Genomic DNA, 15,506 nt, shown 5'->3' with positions numbered 1-15,506 from the left:
TCTCTGTTTGCAAGCCTGGCTCTCCGCAGCCGCAGGTCTTATCTCGTGCTCTCTGAGACGGGGTCTGGAGCTAATGCCAGCCTGACACGGGGCACCCAGAGCTGAGCCCAGGAGGACTCGTGTATCATGCACCGGTGTTTTATCCAAAGCCCAATCGTTCCTGCCTCCCCTCCCACCCACCTCCACATTTTAATAACTTCCTGGATCTCAGAGGAAAGCAAGGCTGCTCCTCCTAAGAGCTACTCCACCCAACTGAGCATCCCCCAGTCTGTGAAGTTAGGAAAGGGCCCCCCCCTCTAAGCTATACTAAGTGAACACGTCATCTGCATCTCTCCCCTCGGGAGCGTGCCACAGGAGCCCAGGAGAGGGGTCCTTTTTGTGATCACATTAGGAGAGATCATAGAGGAAGAAGCAGGATTCCGGGAGGGGAATTGTGAAAGGATCAGCAGCAAAAGGAAAACTGAAAACATACATTTCTCCCACATGATTAAAAATATTTCAATATAAAAATCCAAGCCTCCACTACACTGGAATGGAAGAGGGAGAAGGCAGCGGGGAGGGGAGCTGAGCCCCCCATTTCCAAACGCCAAGGTCATGGGCTCGTGCTTCGTAACTCACTGGGGTCCAGGTTGGGGTCCCTCCCGGGGGCCTTCCTGCCCTCCTTCCCCCCTCAACTCATTTTGGGATGCCTCATTTCCATGCCTTTCTTCCCCGTTTCCAACGAGAGTCAGGGGTCAAGCCCCGGGGTCTGGGGACTGTCCAGGAGACCCGAGGGAAGTGTCACCGAGCCGGGGACTTCAGAGTGAAGCTGCTCCTCTAATCCACCTGGCAATGACATTTAGTGAAATGCGACTCAGAGTCCATTTAAAAGAAGGCGGTGACCAATTATTCTCCATTTAAAAGGGTATTGTCAATCTCAAAGCGCTGAAGTGGCATTTGGAAATCATCTTGGGGCCGGCCAAGCTCGCAGAGAGGCAGAGCCCATTCTCCACCGACCTTTCCCCACCCGCCACATCGCCTTTATTTTTATTTTTTAAGATTTATTTTTATTTATTTATACAAGCACTGGGCACAGTCAGAAGCGTGGGAGGGTGAGAGAATTCACCAGAGCCAGAGCGGGGAGCAGAGCAGGCAGAAGGACCGAAGGACACTGCTGAGGGGAGCAGCGGGCGGCAGGAGAGGTCTGCGCGCCATGTGGGACCCTCCTCTGGTGGCCGGGGAGCAGCCGGGGATCGAACCGGCGCCGCAGAGGCTCAACTGCCCAGCACTCAACCGCCGCGCCATGGGGGAGGCCCCATCACATCTCCTTTAAAATTTAAAATCACACTTTTGAAAACGTCATGAGCAGCGGCAACAGCACAGCCCCACCACCCTCCACTCCGACCCTAAAGGGTCAGGAGAATCCACACGCGCCCAGCATCGCATGGCCCCTGCTTAACACCACAACTTCACCAAAGAAATCCTTTAAAAGCAACAGAAACTAAAGGAAACGTCACCTATCGCTGGAGGGTGAGAGTGACGTCAGCCACAAAGGATGAGCCTTGACAACTTCTGGCTCCATTTCTTTCAAAATGGCCTTGAGACTGTTGGGGAAGAATTTTGAAGAATCCCACTCCACTTTCCATGAGGCACCCGCTTTGGTCAAACTGGCACAGATGGGAATGGGGTGTGGCTGGGCTGGGGGGAGCGACGTGGGGCTACTGCTTCGTGGGTGGAAGGGTTGGGGCTGGGATGAAAAAGCTCTGGGCTTGGACGGTGGCGATGGTGACAGCCCAGTGTGAACGCAAGCCACGCCAAAGACACACGCTTCAAAATGGCTGAACCGGGAAATATCATGTTGGCTACACTTGACCACAATAAAACACTTCCCACTAAGAATAAAAGATAATCTACAGCACTTGCTCCAATGTGCCAAGTCTGTAATTCCTGACAGCAGTCTCGCTGTTCTTTAAACATCTTTCAAATCAAGACAGTGAAGAACTTGAATACTGTCAACCAACTCAGAAGTTTCCTTACAGCCCTTGAAAAGCCCCGTCGCAGAGACAAGTTCAACAGAACCCCGCGTCCCACAAAGAACTGCCACCAGCCTGGCTCAGCATGTGACCTGCCCCCACGCAGGAGCCCATGATGGGGAAAACCAGAAGGAAATGCACCGTCTCTGTTGTTTTCAGGCCCAAACCACAGCGAGATCTACTTCCAAAGGGCCACTAAAGAATAAAAAGTCCTGGAGAAAACGTCTGACAGAGCAGACTGCTAGACTTTCCCGGGACCTGGAAGTCATCTAGGCCAACTGGTTCATTTTACAGGTGAGGACACTGGAGGGGGCGGGGGTGGGGGAGGGAGAAGACAACCCCTATTCAAGTACCTGACAGCTTCATGAGAAAATCAGACGCCATCTTAACAGAGATGTCCTGGCTGAACAATGCTGACGCACTGTTGGCCACATACTCGGAAGGGTCTTTCAGCTTTGTGTGGTTGGCCGGCCTGTCAGCAGCATCCAGAGGAAAGGAGGTGGCCAGGCCGTTCTCTTCCTTGGGTTCCTCCTTCAACAGCAAAGGCGAGACGCCAGCCCCACCCTGGCTAGTCCTCTCTGGAGTGCTGGATGTCATCATGGTCCCCACTAGCTCTGTCCCTCCTCCTTCCCTTTGCTGCCCCAGGCAGGCACTGTCACTGAGGTGGGGAGATCCCTTGACATCTGGGTCTGGGACCTCCTCCTTCACCTTGGCTTCTGTCCTCAGGAAGTGCTGATGGCAACGCATGTGGAGTTTCAGGCTGAAGTGGCGTGAGGAAGTGAAAGGGCATAGCTGGCACTGAAAGGTCTCTCCCCGGTCCTGGTGCTGATGAACCTGATGAAGAAGCACAAGAATGAGCTGTCCACCGTGCGCTTACGGAAAACGCCTTGTTGTCCCTCCAGAAGATTCATCTACCAGTTCCTCACAGTACACAGGGTTGGCCCCGGAAATAAAATAACCAGAGGAGCATTTCATTACTGTGCCCCAGGTAATGAGGTCAATCCCTAAAGGGAAAGCCGGTCCACGCAGGTTAAGAGTCTGTGATTACAGCCACGCTCACAACGGAGGATGCTGGCCGCCAGTGGAGGCGGTTTTGGGTGGAATTCTCCTATTATTCTAGTCATCCAGCCTCGGCTGGTGTCTTCAGAGAAAACATTAAAAACCCAGCACAATGACGACTTACATAATTACTAACTGGGGGTCAAAAGAGGTAATCTGTCAAGTAATTCCTCTCACACTCGTAATACTTTGCATGTTCCCAATTATTGTCACCTAGAGAATTAGCTATGTTTTGCAAACATAATTTTAGTTTTCAGGATGCTTCTCTGGGTAGTGAAGAGTGTGGAAAAGCACTTCTCCAAGGTTCTCCCGTTTCACAGAGGGGGAAATTGAGACCCCAGAGGAAGTGGTGTGAGCAAACGACATAGAAAGAGAGCACAGTGGGAGAAAAACCAAGGTCTGGTGGCCACCAAGGGCTCTCGGGAAAATGAAACCGCTGTTTTCCAAGCACGGTTACATCACGCTCTCAGCTCTGATGGTCGCAATGAAAGAATGCAGCCTTTTATGCCAGTTCCAATCTCGCACGCACAATACCTATAAAAATTGTGAGAAACTTTTTTTCTTTCTGTCACTACCAAATTTAGTGCTTGAAAAAGTGAGGACATCACTGCATTGGCCCCAGCCGGGCCTGGAGCTGGCAGGTGCTCGTACGTTTGTAACTTCCCAATTCATCTCTGCCAGTGGACCTCGCCGCCGCGCCGAGCCTCCACCCTGCTATTTCAGGCCTGGCCCTCCCTTGCCTAGAAACTGCCAATTGTGTAGATTTGGGCCAAATGATCTGGGGGAGCTGTGATCTTGGACACACAAGTGATCGGAACTCAAAACCAAAGGGACACTTCCTTTTTCAGAGGTGACCTGAGCAGAACCTGAACCCCGGGCTCGGGAAGGTTAAAGGTTAGTTGGTTAATCCACTGCACCACCTGGGCCCTCTGCGTCGTTGGCTTCCTTTCCAAGAGAGCAAGTTTTACTACAGCTGTTTATGCCTTCTGAATGCAATCCAAAAGCATTATTCACCAGCCAAAACATACTTTTAAATAATGTTAAGTAACCAACAAAAGCAAAGAAATTAAAAGTTAATGGTGAGATCTTGTCGCTACAGCACCCCACTGTGGCTTTTTGAAAAAAACAACAGGAGAGATGCTGGGTCCCCCAAAGCCTGAGTTTGTCAGTTGAAATAACCATATAAATTTTAATTCCGGGGCAGCCAAGCCTCGCTCATTAAAGGCGTCCCTTCTGCCAGGTCGGGAGGGGCTGAGGGGGCAGGACACTAGGCTTGTCCCTGACAGTGCTTCTCGCCCCTCCCTGTTCTTACACAACAAAGGGACTTCACTCTGCAGCTGATCCTTTCATTTCTTTTCTCCCAGAATTCTCAGGATTCCCACCTTTTCCTCCACCCAATTCAGCAGAGGCGCCACCTTGGAGGCCTAAGGTCACAGTCCTGTGGGACCCTGCCAGGTGCCACCACAAGCATGCCCGGAGCCAGGCGGTAAAGGTCACGGGCGGAAGGCTGTGGCGTCCCTGGGAGTGGCGCAGTGGGCAGATTCCATTTCAGAAACGTCCTGACATCTACGGGCCCGGGAGAGGAGCGAGCTAATCCCAGCACAGAAGCCCCGGAAGCAGCTTCTGGAAGAAGGAAAAGGACAGAGATCGAGCCCAAGTTCTAAAACTGAAAGGGAGCCCCAGATTAGAGTGTATTTTCCGTGGCTTCTCTTCCCGGGATCCTGCCCTTGGTGTATTCAGTGGTGGAAAAATTTATGACCGTTTAAAGGAAAAACAATGGATGGCCTCACTATGGGACTCAGGTCACATGAGGCCTTCAGTCTCTCCTGACTGCAAAGCACTTTCTGTTACAATTTTTACTCTGGAGCCTACCAGGTCACTCTTCACAGGCCATGGGGCGGCGTACTGACTGTGGTCCTTTGGAACCAAGGCTATGTGTTACCCACCTTAAACCTTGGGGCACGGAAGCATGTTTCATCTGTGGGTCCCTCTCCTGGAGGAGCCCACGCACCTGAGGAAACTTGGGGATCCCCTGTCTCCTGCCCCGCATCTTACCTTCCATCATGATGTCCTTCATCTCAGTAGTCCTCGCCGCCTCTGTTCCACTTTAGCTTATGAATTTCACATTTAATTCCCATATGCTTCTCACCCAGCAAAGTTGTAAAATTCTGAATGGAAATCTAAGATAACCCTCAGGACGTTGCAGACATTAACAAGCTCCTTCCACAACTGGCCATAAAGACACTTGCATGATAAGATGCCACGTAAAGGTGGGCCACCTTAAGTGCATGTTTGTCCAACAAAGAAAGGGGAACCCCGTTTTTTAAAAATCTATACAATCAATCTAGAAGGGTCTTGATTAGAATGGTAAGAGTTATATCAATGGGAAGGGATGAAGGGCCAATCTTATATATTTTTGTGCTAGTCTAACCTGTCAACACTAAAGAGGTATCACAAAAAGAAGCAATAAATTCAGGCTAATTTTTTTAGACCATAACAATCTCTCAAAATGTAAACGTTAATATATGGGCAGATGGCTTCTGAATAATAATTGCAACGTTTCCAAGTGCTTCTCCACATGGGCACCCTGTTAAGTGCTTCATGTCCATCATCTCACCGAACAACTCCGGGGGGGCAGATCGTAGGAATATGATCTCCATGAGCGCAGAGGCTTGGGGAACAGAAATGATTCGCCCAAGCCTCACAGCTCCTAAAAGTCTCGGGACTGAGACTGCAGCTAAGGTCTTCCTGACCACACAGTGGGCGATCGTCATCTGGAGCCTCAACGGTCCCCACTGTATAGGACGAATTTGCTGCAGAAAATCTATGCATAGTTGTAGTCTTTGGTGACAGCAACAGAAGATAACTCCCTAGTCACCACACAAGGTCCCTGAATTTCTATGTAGACTCTATCTGCAAAATTTAGAAAAATTAAAGGATGTCTAATCAAAATAAAATCATGAATCTTTCCAAAAAAAAAAGAGGGGGAAGGGCCCCCTAAGTGAGTGGACGCAAAAGAGAGCAGCACCTCGTAACATTAAACTTGCAGGCACCTCCTCGGTCTTCCCTTGCAAGAGCTCCCGTGGCAGCTCAACAGGTTAGGACACTAGGAGTTGGAATAAAGTAGTCATTTCACACAACTGCTTCATTGTACTGGTTATTGATTTGTTCTGAAAGCATTGTAAGACCCCGCGACCCGCGGGGCCCTCGGCTCTCATCTGTCACACTGTCATGGCCGACCGTCGGGAGCATCAAGGCACCCAACTCATCTCCCTGCAGTTTAAGGGTCAGCAGTTTCCGCTATTGAAAACCCAGCTTTTTTTTTTTTCCCCCATGGGTTTATAAATAGGTTGTTTTAAGTGACCCTGAGCTGAAACCAAGCTTACAAGGTGTCAGGCTTGATGCAAGTTTTCTGCTCACTGAAGCTTTAAATTTGCCAGGCCTGATTTCTAAACACAGTGTAGGACAGAGTCACTAAAACACATTTTAGTTTTAAAGGTCTTCCTTCTGAAGTCTCGTCCTGCTAATGAAATCCTCTTCGCAGATGTAAAATATGAGATTTTACTTAGGGAAGAGGTGATAGGGGATGAGGAGGGTTAAAGTAAAAACTAAGTCAGCTCACTAAAATTCAACCAACCAGAACTCCTGGTTAAATGGATTCTGAAGATGAAGGGCATGTTGCTCCCAGGAGAAAAGGCAAATGACAGAAAACAAATTACATCATGGATTTAATTTTTTTTTTAATCTTCTAAGCTATTTCCTAAAGTCAGTGAGAAGTTCTATTTGATCACACTTGTTTTTTAAAAGCTACAATTCTCAACAGTGATTACTGATCTTTTTGGAAGAACAAGTCTACAAGATTTGGAAAAAAGCCAATATCTTAATGATGAACACAGACTCTACTTCTTAGGGCAGGAAAGTAGACATTTCGTAAACAGTGTCAACAGCCAAAACATATTGAAAACATCATTATAACAATTGTTGTTATAAGATGTTCAATAATAGTTAGTGAAATTGATAACTACCACTGCAATGAGTTACTGAGTGAGGTACTTTGCTGATAAACACTGATGACAGCTCTTCTAGACAAACACTATGATCCCCACTTAACAGATGAAAAGATTGAGAGTCTACAGGTTCATTTGTTCAAGGCTGGTGAGCTGCACAATGAATTTAAACTCAGGTGCATCATATTCAAAAACCTCAGCTTTCTCTTTAAATTAGATGAGACCCTTAGCATAGATGGGGCTGCTAAAGGGATTTCTAGATGACAGTTTTCTGCCATCTCACATAACATCGACACTAAGAGTTAATTCTGTTTTCTCATTACAGGCACCCACACCCCAACCCCAACTGATTTCATTAGAACATAGAAAACAATATCCTTAGAAGCGTGACACTGGGCATTAGGACTTCTCAGACACCAACAGCCTCAGGGAGGGTAGGGTCCCCAGCCTGGCCCCAGGAGTGGCCCCAAGCCTCCCTCAGGGATCATGAGAAACCCAGGCGTCTCCTATGTCCTCACACCCCTAAAGGTATCTCCGCGTGACCCTCCAGAGCAAGGCAGCGCCAGAAGAGGCCAGTCTGTCCAGAGGGAAGCAAGTTCCTTCCTGGACTTGTCTTGGTTTCTTGCTCTTCCCCAAATCCCCCTCCAAGGCCCCAGAAATGAGCACCATGCCAGGTCAGGTTAGGCTGCTGCACCCCAATAGGAAAGGCTGGGTCTACACAATGTACATTACTCAGGTGCTGAAGCTTCTCTCTGCCTCTAAGACCTTGGTTGTAAAAGGAGCCTCGAGACCTTCACATGAGACCCTGTTCCCAGGTGCATCCTGGACCCCGCCCACCTCGACCTCGGGTGCCCTCTTCATCAGCCCCACCAGTGGCCCCTCTCTGGTCTCCCGCACCAGAGCAGGTGCAAGGCCGGGCAGAGTCTGCCCCTTCAGCGCCGCCCGCGGCCGGCTTACCTTCATGTGGGATTTGAGATTGTCCTTGCGAGCACACCGGAATGGACAGAGCGGACACTGATGACTTTTTAAACCTGTGTGAATCACCATGTGCCGCTTCCAGTAACTCTTCCTTTTTATAACCAAACCACATATTGGACACTGGAAAGGCTTTCCACTTTCTTCTTCTGAGGCTTGGAATAAGGAGAGAGAAAGAGACATTAAGGACAATGAGAAAGAACAGGGCATCTGGCATTCGTGACACTCAGAGTTCTAGAATGAACTTCTAAACACGATTGGAAGTTGTGTGTTTTTTTTCCCCCTCAACATTGACAAGACTTGATGTAGGACCCGGTTTTATTACTCCTTTTCTTCAGGTAGAAGCCCACATTCATCTCGTTCTGCCTCCCGAGTTTGTTTTTCAAAATCGGATCATGTAGCCTGGTGTCAGTCTGACTTTGAAGGCCACCCCACGCTTAGGAAGGCGTCTGCAAAGGGATTTTGTTTCCTGAAGGAAACTGCCAAGTGCGGGTCCATATCTAAATTCCTGAACTTGAAAACCAGCAAGAAATACAAGACAAGCCACATGAGACAGGAACTAAGGTCCCGCACCAGGTGAAGACCAACAGCCACACAGCGCCAGCTCCCTTGGAGACAAATGCTAGGTCCGAAGGCTGTTCGAGGCTTCAGCTGCTGCTGCTGCCAGCTTAGCCATCAGGGGGTCTCAAGGTCAGGGCGTTCACCCTCTTATTTCTGTCCACTGGCTGCCAGTAACCAGACGTCCCTTCCTCTGTACTGCGCCCTCCCAGTGCCAGCAGTCGGGTGCACCCCCATCCACCCCATCCCTCCCCAGGCCTCTTTGGGAAGAGCTGTTAACCAGGCAGCTACAAATGCTTCAATTTGGGGGGAAAGCAAAAAGTCCCAACTACGTCCTCCAAGGAAGACTGTTGTCTCCCCCACCCTGACTATTGTCAGCCCCGACCCTGCTGTTCCTCCCTGCACCAGGGTCCCGCGATGTAACGCTCAGTTACATCAGAAATTCAGGGACACAGAAAGCACAGGGTTGAGGACTCAGTCGTTACTTTTCAAACAGGCTGTAAGTTGTAGGGCATACATGCCATAAAAATACACGAAACCATTTTCAAAAATGAACTGGATCTACAGATGCTGATACAGAAGCATGTCCAAGATATGAGTGTAGGTGGATAAAACAAGCTACAAAACTGTATGTCTAGGATGATTATTTTTATTTTCTAAAAACTGGGAAGCAATCGCTGCTAAAACCTTTAGGGGAAAGACTGATAGAGAACTTTATAAAGGATGGAGCAAGCTGATGATACCAAAAACCATTGTTCAATCTTAATTACCACGAAAAAATGGAACAATCTGGCGTGCCTTCTGATCAACCGTCTAGAAATATTCTTACCAAATAATCAAGCCTCTCTACAGATTAACAGTTTACTGGAAATGCGGGTGATTAAAACAACATTTATTAAACACACCAGTAATGGAATCAGCCAAACCCAGAAGGTAGGAAATTCTATAGCACAAATGACCCAGTTTCTTGAACAAGTAAATGGCTTTTTAAAAAGAGAAAGGGCTATGGATGAAAGACAAGTGAGGGACATATATAACAAATGCAAGGTGTGAAGCTAATTTTGATCCTCATTTGAACACAGCAATTACGAAAAGACACTGTTGAGATAATCACAGAAATACAGAGCATAGTGTGAGTGTTCCTAGTCCCGTCCAATGTGACCATGACGTTGTGGCTATTATTTGATCTGTTAGAGATATATATGGAATATTTACAGAAAAAGATATGATACCTGAAATTTGTTGTAGAACACTTGAGCAAAAAAATAAATACATAAATAAGAGGAGGGGGGCATGGAATGAATAAGTGAAACAAACGGAAAGATATCCTTTTACTTACATCAACAGTTTCTGCAAGCATACCCAAGAAACCTGTAATCAATTAACCTTGAAGGATGATGGATTAAAAGGAAGGGGCAAAGGGTCAGGGGGGGAGACTTTTGTTTTCGTTTTATAGTCTTCTGGATTATTTGAAATTTTTAACACATACATTGCTTTTATAATTTTAAAAGGAATTATTCTCCAGGGTAAACTTTAAAATCATCTCATTATTAATTCATGGAGTCGATTGAGTCTCTACAGGCAACGAACCACTTTAAGTGGATGGGACCAGAGGGTTCTGGAATAAAATTAGGACATTCCAAAAAGGCAGCCTAGCTAATACCAATAGTGGTTAGTTCAACCAAGCATCTTGAAAAAGAATCTTCTATCCAAAAATATAGCCTTCAAGTCTGAAACTTCTACTTGGGATGTGTTCCATCCAAAGTATTTCCTTTTTTTGATTGAGGGATAGGGAGGGGATTGAGGGTTTCCTTTTACTCTGGAGAAAGCCCTCTCTAGAGAGGTCCATAGACAAGCTTTGTGTTAATACGCCATAGCTGTCCTGCTGTCTGTCTGTGTTGACTGCTCTGCTAACCTCGAGTCCCCCCTCAACTGGCCTCCTCTTCTGTCCTTCATCACCATGTCCTCCACTCTGATATCTAGATCACCAAGATGACATGGTGAACAACAGACTTGAGAGAAAGGACTAAATCAGACCTCTAGGTGAGACTACTGACATAAGCTAGAATGAAAAAAAAAAAAAAAAGATAATGATGCCTATTTTGGGTTACATGAACATCAAATGAGTTAAAAAAGAGATATGCAAATAGGCAGCCAGTCGTCCTGTCTTTAGGAAGTATTTCCCACTCCGTAAGCCCAAACCTGCCTGCCTGATTTGGCAGAACTGTCTGGGGAGAGGAGAGAAAAAAAGACTTGTCCTCCACTGAGCTGCCAACTCAGGCCACATCCCAGGAAGGCAATAAAAAGACATTAGCTGACAAAGGAGGGTCTCTGTCCCCCAGACCCCTCGCCTGCCCTACATAACCAGTGTGCTTCCTATTTTGGCAGCCCCATCCACACCCTACTCGCCTCGGCTTTACAAAGTTACAGAGCGCATGTCAGCTTTTCATATAGCTCGATTTTATTTTGGAGATTTGCTTCCTTCCTTTTAGTTAATACCAAAGCTTACATGGATGTGGACTTGGATTGACTGGGGAAAAATGAGAACACTTCTAATGAAGAGAAACTAACTGTGAGTTATGTGGTCAAACAGCTACACTACTAGAACTGCTAGAGATTTTCAACTGATCATGGCAGGGAAGGAAGACAGAGCTAAGATAAAAGCAAGCAGAATAATGGTGGACTATGGGTGCCTTGGGGGTGAGTCTAGTGTGGCCACAAACACAGGAAGAGGTGGGATCCTATATTTCTAAATTATATACAAGGTTTTTAAGTAACGCTACCTTAATTTTAAAAACATAAATCAATTATAGTAGCAGAATATAATGGCCGAGTTTCCAACTTGGCCAGTAATCTCCCTGGTAACATTTAATTTTTATTTATTCAAGAAAAGAAATTCTTGTTTTAGTAGAGTGCCTTCCTTGCCTCGATGACAGCAGCTACTTTAGAGCAGGGAGGAAGTAAGGAGATTCTATTTTGTATGCCCAACTGTTTTCAAAGAGCTGACAACCGAACCTTTCACTCAAATTTAGAGTCTAAGGAAACAGGACCACTTCCTCAGAACGAACCACACAGTCTTAAGGCAACATTATTGAACTTTTCATAATTTTACCTAGTTTACAACAGTCTCTCCCAACTCTATCACCAGCTAGTTAGTATCGCTGCAACACAACTAAGTCCCACCAAATGCTCACAGACCCAACAGGAAGGATAGCTGCTCTTTCGCTCCCCTAGAGAAAACATGTTCTCTTTATAGGGAAAACTACTGTTGGAATAAAAGAGATAATAAATACGTGGCATCTCCTGGCACGCCGTCAGCAGAAACTACCAGTAGTGGCTGCTGCAGTAATAGTAGTGATCATAAGCTCTTGCCTCCCCAAAGCAGACAACTCACCACATGCATCTGTAAATGCAACCAACATCACATAATGAACACACAGGACCAATGTGCTGGCTCATCACCAGAGCCAGGAGGAGACAAAGGAGCCGGAATCCATGCGCTGAAACCATGTAGGGTTGGGCTCAGCCTACACAGACTTTGATGGCCAAGTTCAGCTGGGCAGGGAGAGAGAAATGAGAGAGAGCAGGGGAGAAGAGGTGGAGGGGGCATGGCTGAGCAGGGCTGGACATCCTCACCTTGTGACCCCACCACACACACAGTGTGGGTACAAGGTACAGTGCAATGCCTGTGCACTGGGTTATGGTGAGGTTAAGTGGGGAGGGTTGGGGCATGGAAATGGATGAATGGATAGGCTCCAGGAAGGTGTGTTAGCCCAGGAGTGCGCGGCTATCACTGTCGCAGTACACGTGGAAGGACTTGTATAAACAGAGACATTCATGCACTCAGACCTCACCGAGCTCCACCATGAATTTAGAGCAGATTATATTTAAAAAGTCTGTGGTGCAAAGGTATACGTTAAACTATTTACAATGGATGAGATCTGCCTCAGGCGGAGACGATTTTGTGGGAGGTCTGATAGTGATTTACAAGCAGCACCATACTAAGTTCAAAAATAGAAAAAATAATATGTTTGTCTTGAACTGATAGACAAATAGAGCTAAAGAAAAGCAGAAAGTAAAAGCAAGGAATCTCAAAGCGGGAGAGAATTTGGAGATAATTCTTAACCAGCTCAATTTACAGCAGAGGAAACTAAAGTGGGGTGAAGCCCTCACGAGTCAGGGGGGACAAGCTGCTCTACCATCTTTGTGGAGACCCACAAAGCAACAAAAAAAAACTTCCCTGGGCTTAAAAAAAATCACAAAGGGTTTTATTAATTTAATTGCTTCAACTCAAGGCAGGGTATTTTTAAAACAAATGTAGCTGTGCCCATAGATTTTGAAATAAAAGGTTGTTTTGTTAGATCCCATTTGAAGAAAATTGAGATAATTTGCAAGTGGGTAGTTTCTGCAAACAGACCTTACCATGAACATGGAAGGACTTCTGGGTGCCAGCACCTCTGGGTGTGCAGTCTGTAGCCTCACCATCTCCCCTCTATGCCTGTCAACCTAAGGTACACAACCATGCGGAGCCATCCACCCACTTTCTAACAATGTCCATGGATTTCATAGCTTTTAATGAGAAAACTCTGTTAGCAGAGGGTGTCACTGTCAGAGGGTGTCACTGGGCCGATCTGCAGTTATTGACATTGATATTAACCACGTATGCAGGTAACTAGTCAATAAAACTACAGAAGAGTCAGATCTAGAGCTACCCTACCCTTAAATTCCTGGGGCACTATAATGGAGATGAGTAACAGATAGTTCTACAACTTGACTAAAAAGTGAATTTTCTAAACAGGTTCCTATATGTGATCATTTCCAGACACAGCTATTAATAACCATGGACCTAATGGGAGTAGCAGAAGAGGTTACCTCACTTTCTGGGCTTTCTAATGCTTTTGCAATAAAGTTAATAATAATAACATCACATAAATAAGAAAGAAAACAGAAGCCAGCAAACAATATCTGTTGGTCCAGAAAATACTCTCAGTCTTCAACTACACGAGGCCTATTTGCTTCGAAGCATATTTAAATTGTATTCAGGAAAATAAGATGGGGAGACCTTCTCCCTGAAACCCTTTTTATTTTTTTTTCTAACGAGCCTGGCTGGCATCTAGGAAATCTTGTTGGCCTTCTACAAGAAACTTGTCTTTAAAATAAAAACCATTTATTTTATTCGGAGCTGCAACAGAACAGTAGCTTCAAAGAGAATTGAGTGAATGTGTGACATTTATCTTTATAGCAAACGGACATAATCTTCTCTCTAGCGTGTCTTCTTTCAGAGAAGCCGTGTAGCATGTGCTGGGTCACAGGGTCACACGGAGGGGACCTCTCCTCAAGTGTCACGTCGCTCTCACGGGGAAAAGGCAATCCAGGGATGGACTCTTTAAGGAATTAATTGCCCCTTACCCTGGCAACGACAGAAACCTGTTCAAAAAAGAGGAATAAGGCCAGACCTAAAAGACATTTCTCCTCCCATGGTGTGGACTTCTCTTGACCTAAAGAAGGTCAAAGAAATGCTGGAGTCTAAATTACTCAATAGAGGACTGCCTTTTCCAGCACCTGTCTCTCTGTGACTCTAGAATCAACTTTATATGCCCTTTCTGCTTTTTGAGAAACAGTTTTCAAATGGAAGCCCAGTTTGAAATCAGGAGGGTATGCAGTTTGTTCTTGGGGTGTTTTGAGGGGGAGAAAAGGGAAGTATCTGCTCATTTAAGTCATTAAGCAACAGGAACTCTTCCCCTGCACATCTATTTGAATTAAACTCAGATTACTTTTTAAGGTAAAGGAAAAATAATAATGAGAAATGCTTGGAAATGTTGAGAATCGTGGGTGAGGGCTTCAGCGTGCTGCCATCATGCTTTTTCAGGGTCAGGTAAAGCGGTTACGTCCCCATGCTGGCCCCAATAGTTTAGAGTGTCGGGGGGAGGGAGCAAGGGCTGACGATGAAGACCAACCTTCCCAACCATTGCTCTGATTCAAAAATCTGTGACCCAACCAATTCACGTGCTCATGAAGCAAAGTAACTAAATTGAACATCTACCTACTCCTTCTTAACCCGACATCTCCGTGGGATATTGGGAAGTGTAACTAACACGAGGGCACAGAGGCCCCCTCCACTTCCCATCCCGGCAACAAGAATCAGAACTCGAACTGGGGCTGTGTCCACATGGGGTTCCCGAACACTCTTCAAGGACCCTTTCTTTGCAGTGATCTCTCCTCTTCTGTAAGTTTTACAAAAATAATATTTTTGTAATACAATCACCCAGCCCTGCAGCTGCTTCGCCAGGTCTTGGACTGTGAACAGAGGCAAGTGGAACACGAGACTTAGGTCCAGCCCCTCAGCGGGGCCACAGAGCCCACATTCTGGAAGTTCCTTCCCCGCCTCTTTTGATTTGAAGACTCATTGATTAAAATATTAAGTGATTGAACAACAGAAGAAATTCAGTAAAAAGATAAGGGGAAAAAAAACTGATTTCTTAAAGCTTCTCTATTAAATTTGCTGAGCAGCTCATTGAGATGTTGGCATGAATTAAGTGCATTTAAACCAAGCAGGGAGCACATCTTCCTGGGGTGTATTCTACCACAAAACAGGCAAAGTCTACCCGAAGCTAGAGGCTCAGGACAGCCTTCTTGCCACCGCCTGCAGCTCGTCACTGGAGGGGAGAGGAGGCGTCACAGCTCTTGCTGACGGGGTTCGAGACAATTTGGGAAATGTTACTACAGCTCATCTTCAGGAGAAAGTTTTATCAGTGATCTTTCCCAGTCTCGAGTCAAGTGCAGTTTATGATTCATTTTGTATCAGCTTTTCTAAATAACGTCCAGGTGAATTTATAGCATAAGCACCACGAATAAGTTTATTCAACAACCAGATAAAGAACACTTATAAAATCAC

At 46.3% G+C, this 15,506-nt stretch overlaps 1 protein-coding gene across 1 annotated transcript in view; it reads right to left on the bottom strand.

Annotated features, from left to right (window-relative positions):
• Positions 1–15,506, bottom strand: part of ZNF827 (zinc finger protein 827) — a gene marked incomplete at its 3' end in the record, with an annotated part of 150,832 nt that overhangs the window by 102,005 nt on the left and 33,321 nt on the right. The window contains exons 3-4 of the mRNA XM_084245844.1: positions 8,036–8,208; positions 2,366–2,846 (exon numbers count right to left, since the gene is read on the bottom strand). Of these exons, the coding sequence (XP_084101970.1) occupies positions 2,366–2,846; positions 8,036–8,208 (654 nt within the window). The remainder of the gene's footprint in view (positions 1–2,365; positions 2,847–8,035; positions 8,209–15,506) is intronic.

This window comes from Talpa europaea, assembly GCF_964194135.1.
Source record: "Talpa europaea genome assembly, chromosome: 10".
Taxonomy (NCBI): domain Eukaryota; kingdom Metazoa; phylum Chordata; class Mammalia; order Eulipotyphla; family Talpidae; genus Talpa; species Talpa europaea.
Note: the sequence above shows the minus strand (reverse complement) of the source record. Positions and strands in the feature narration are given on the sequence as shown.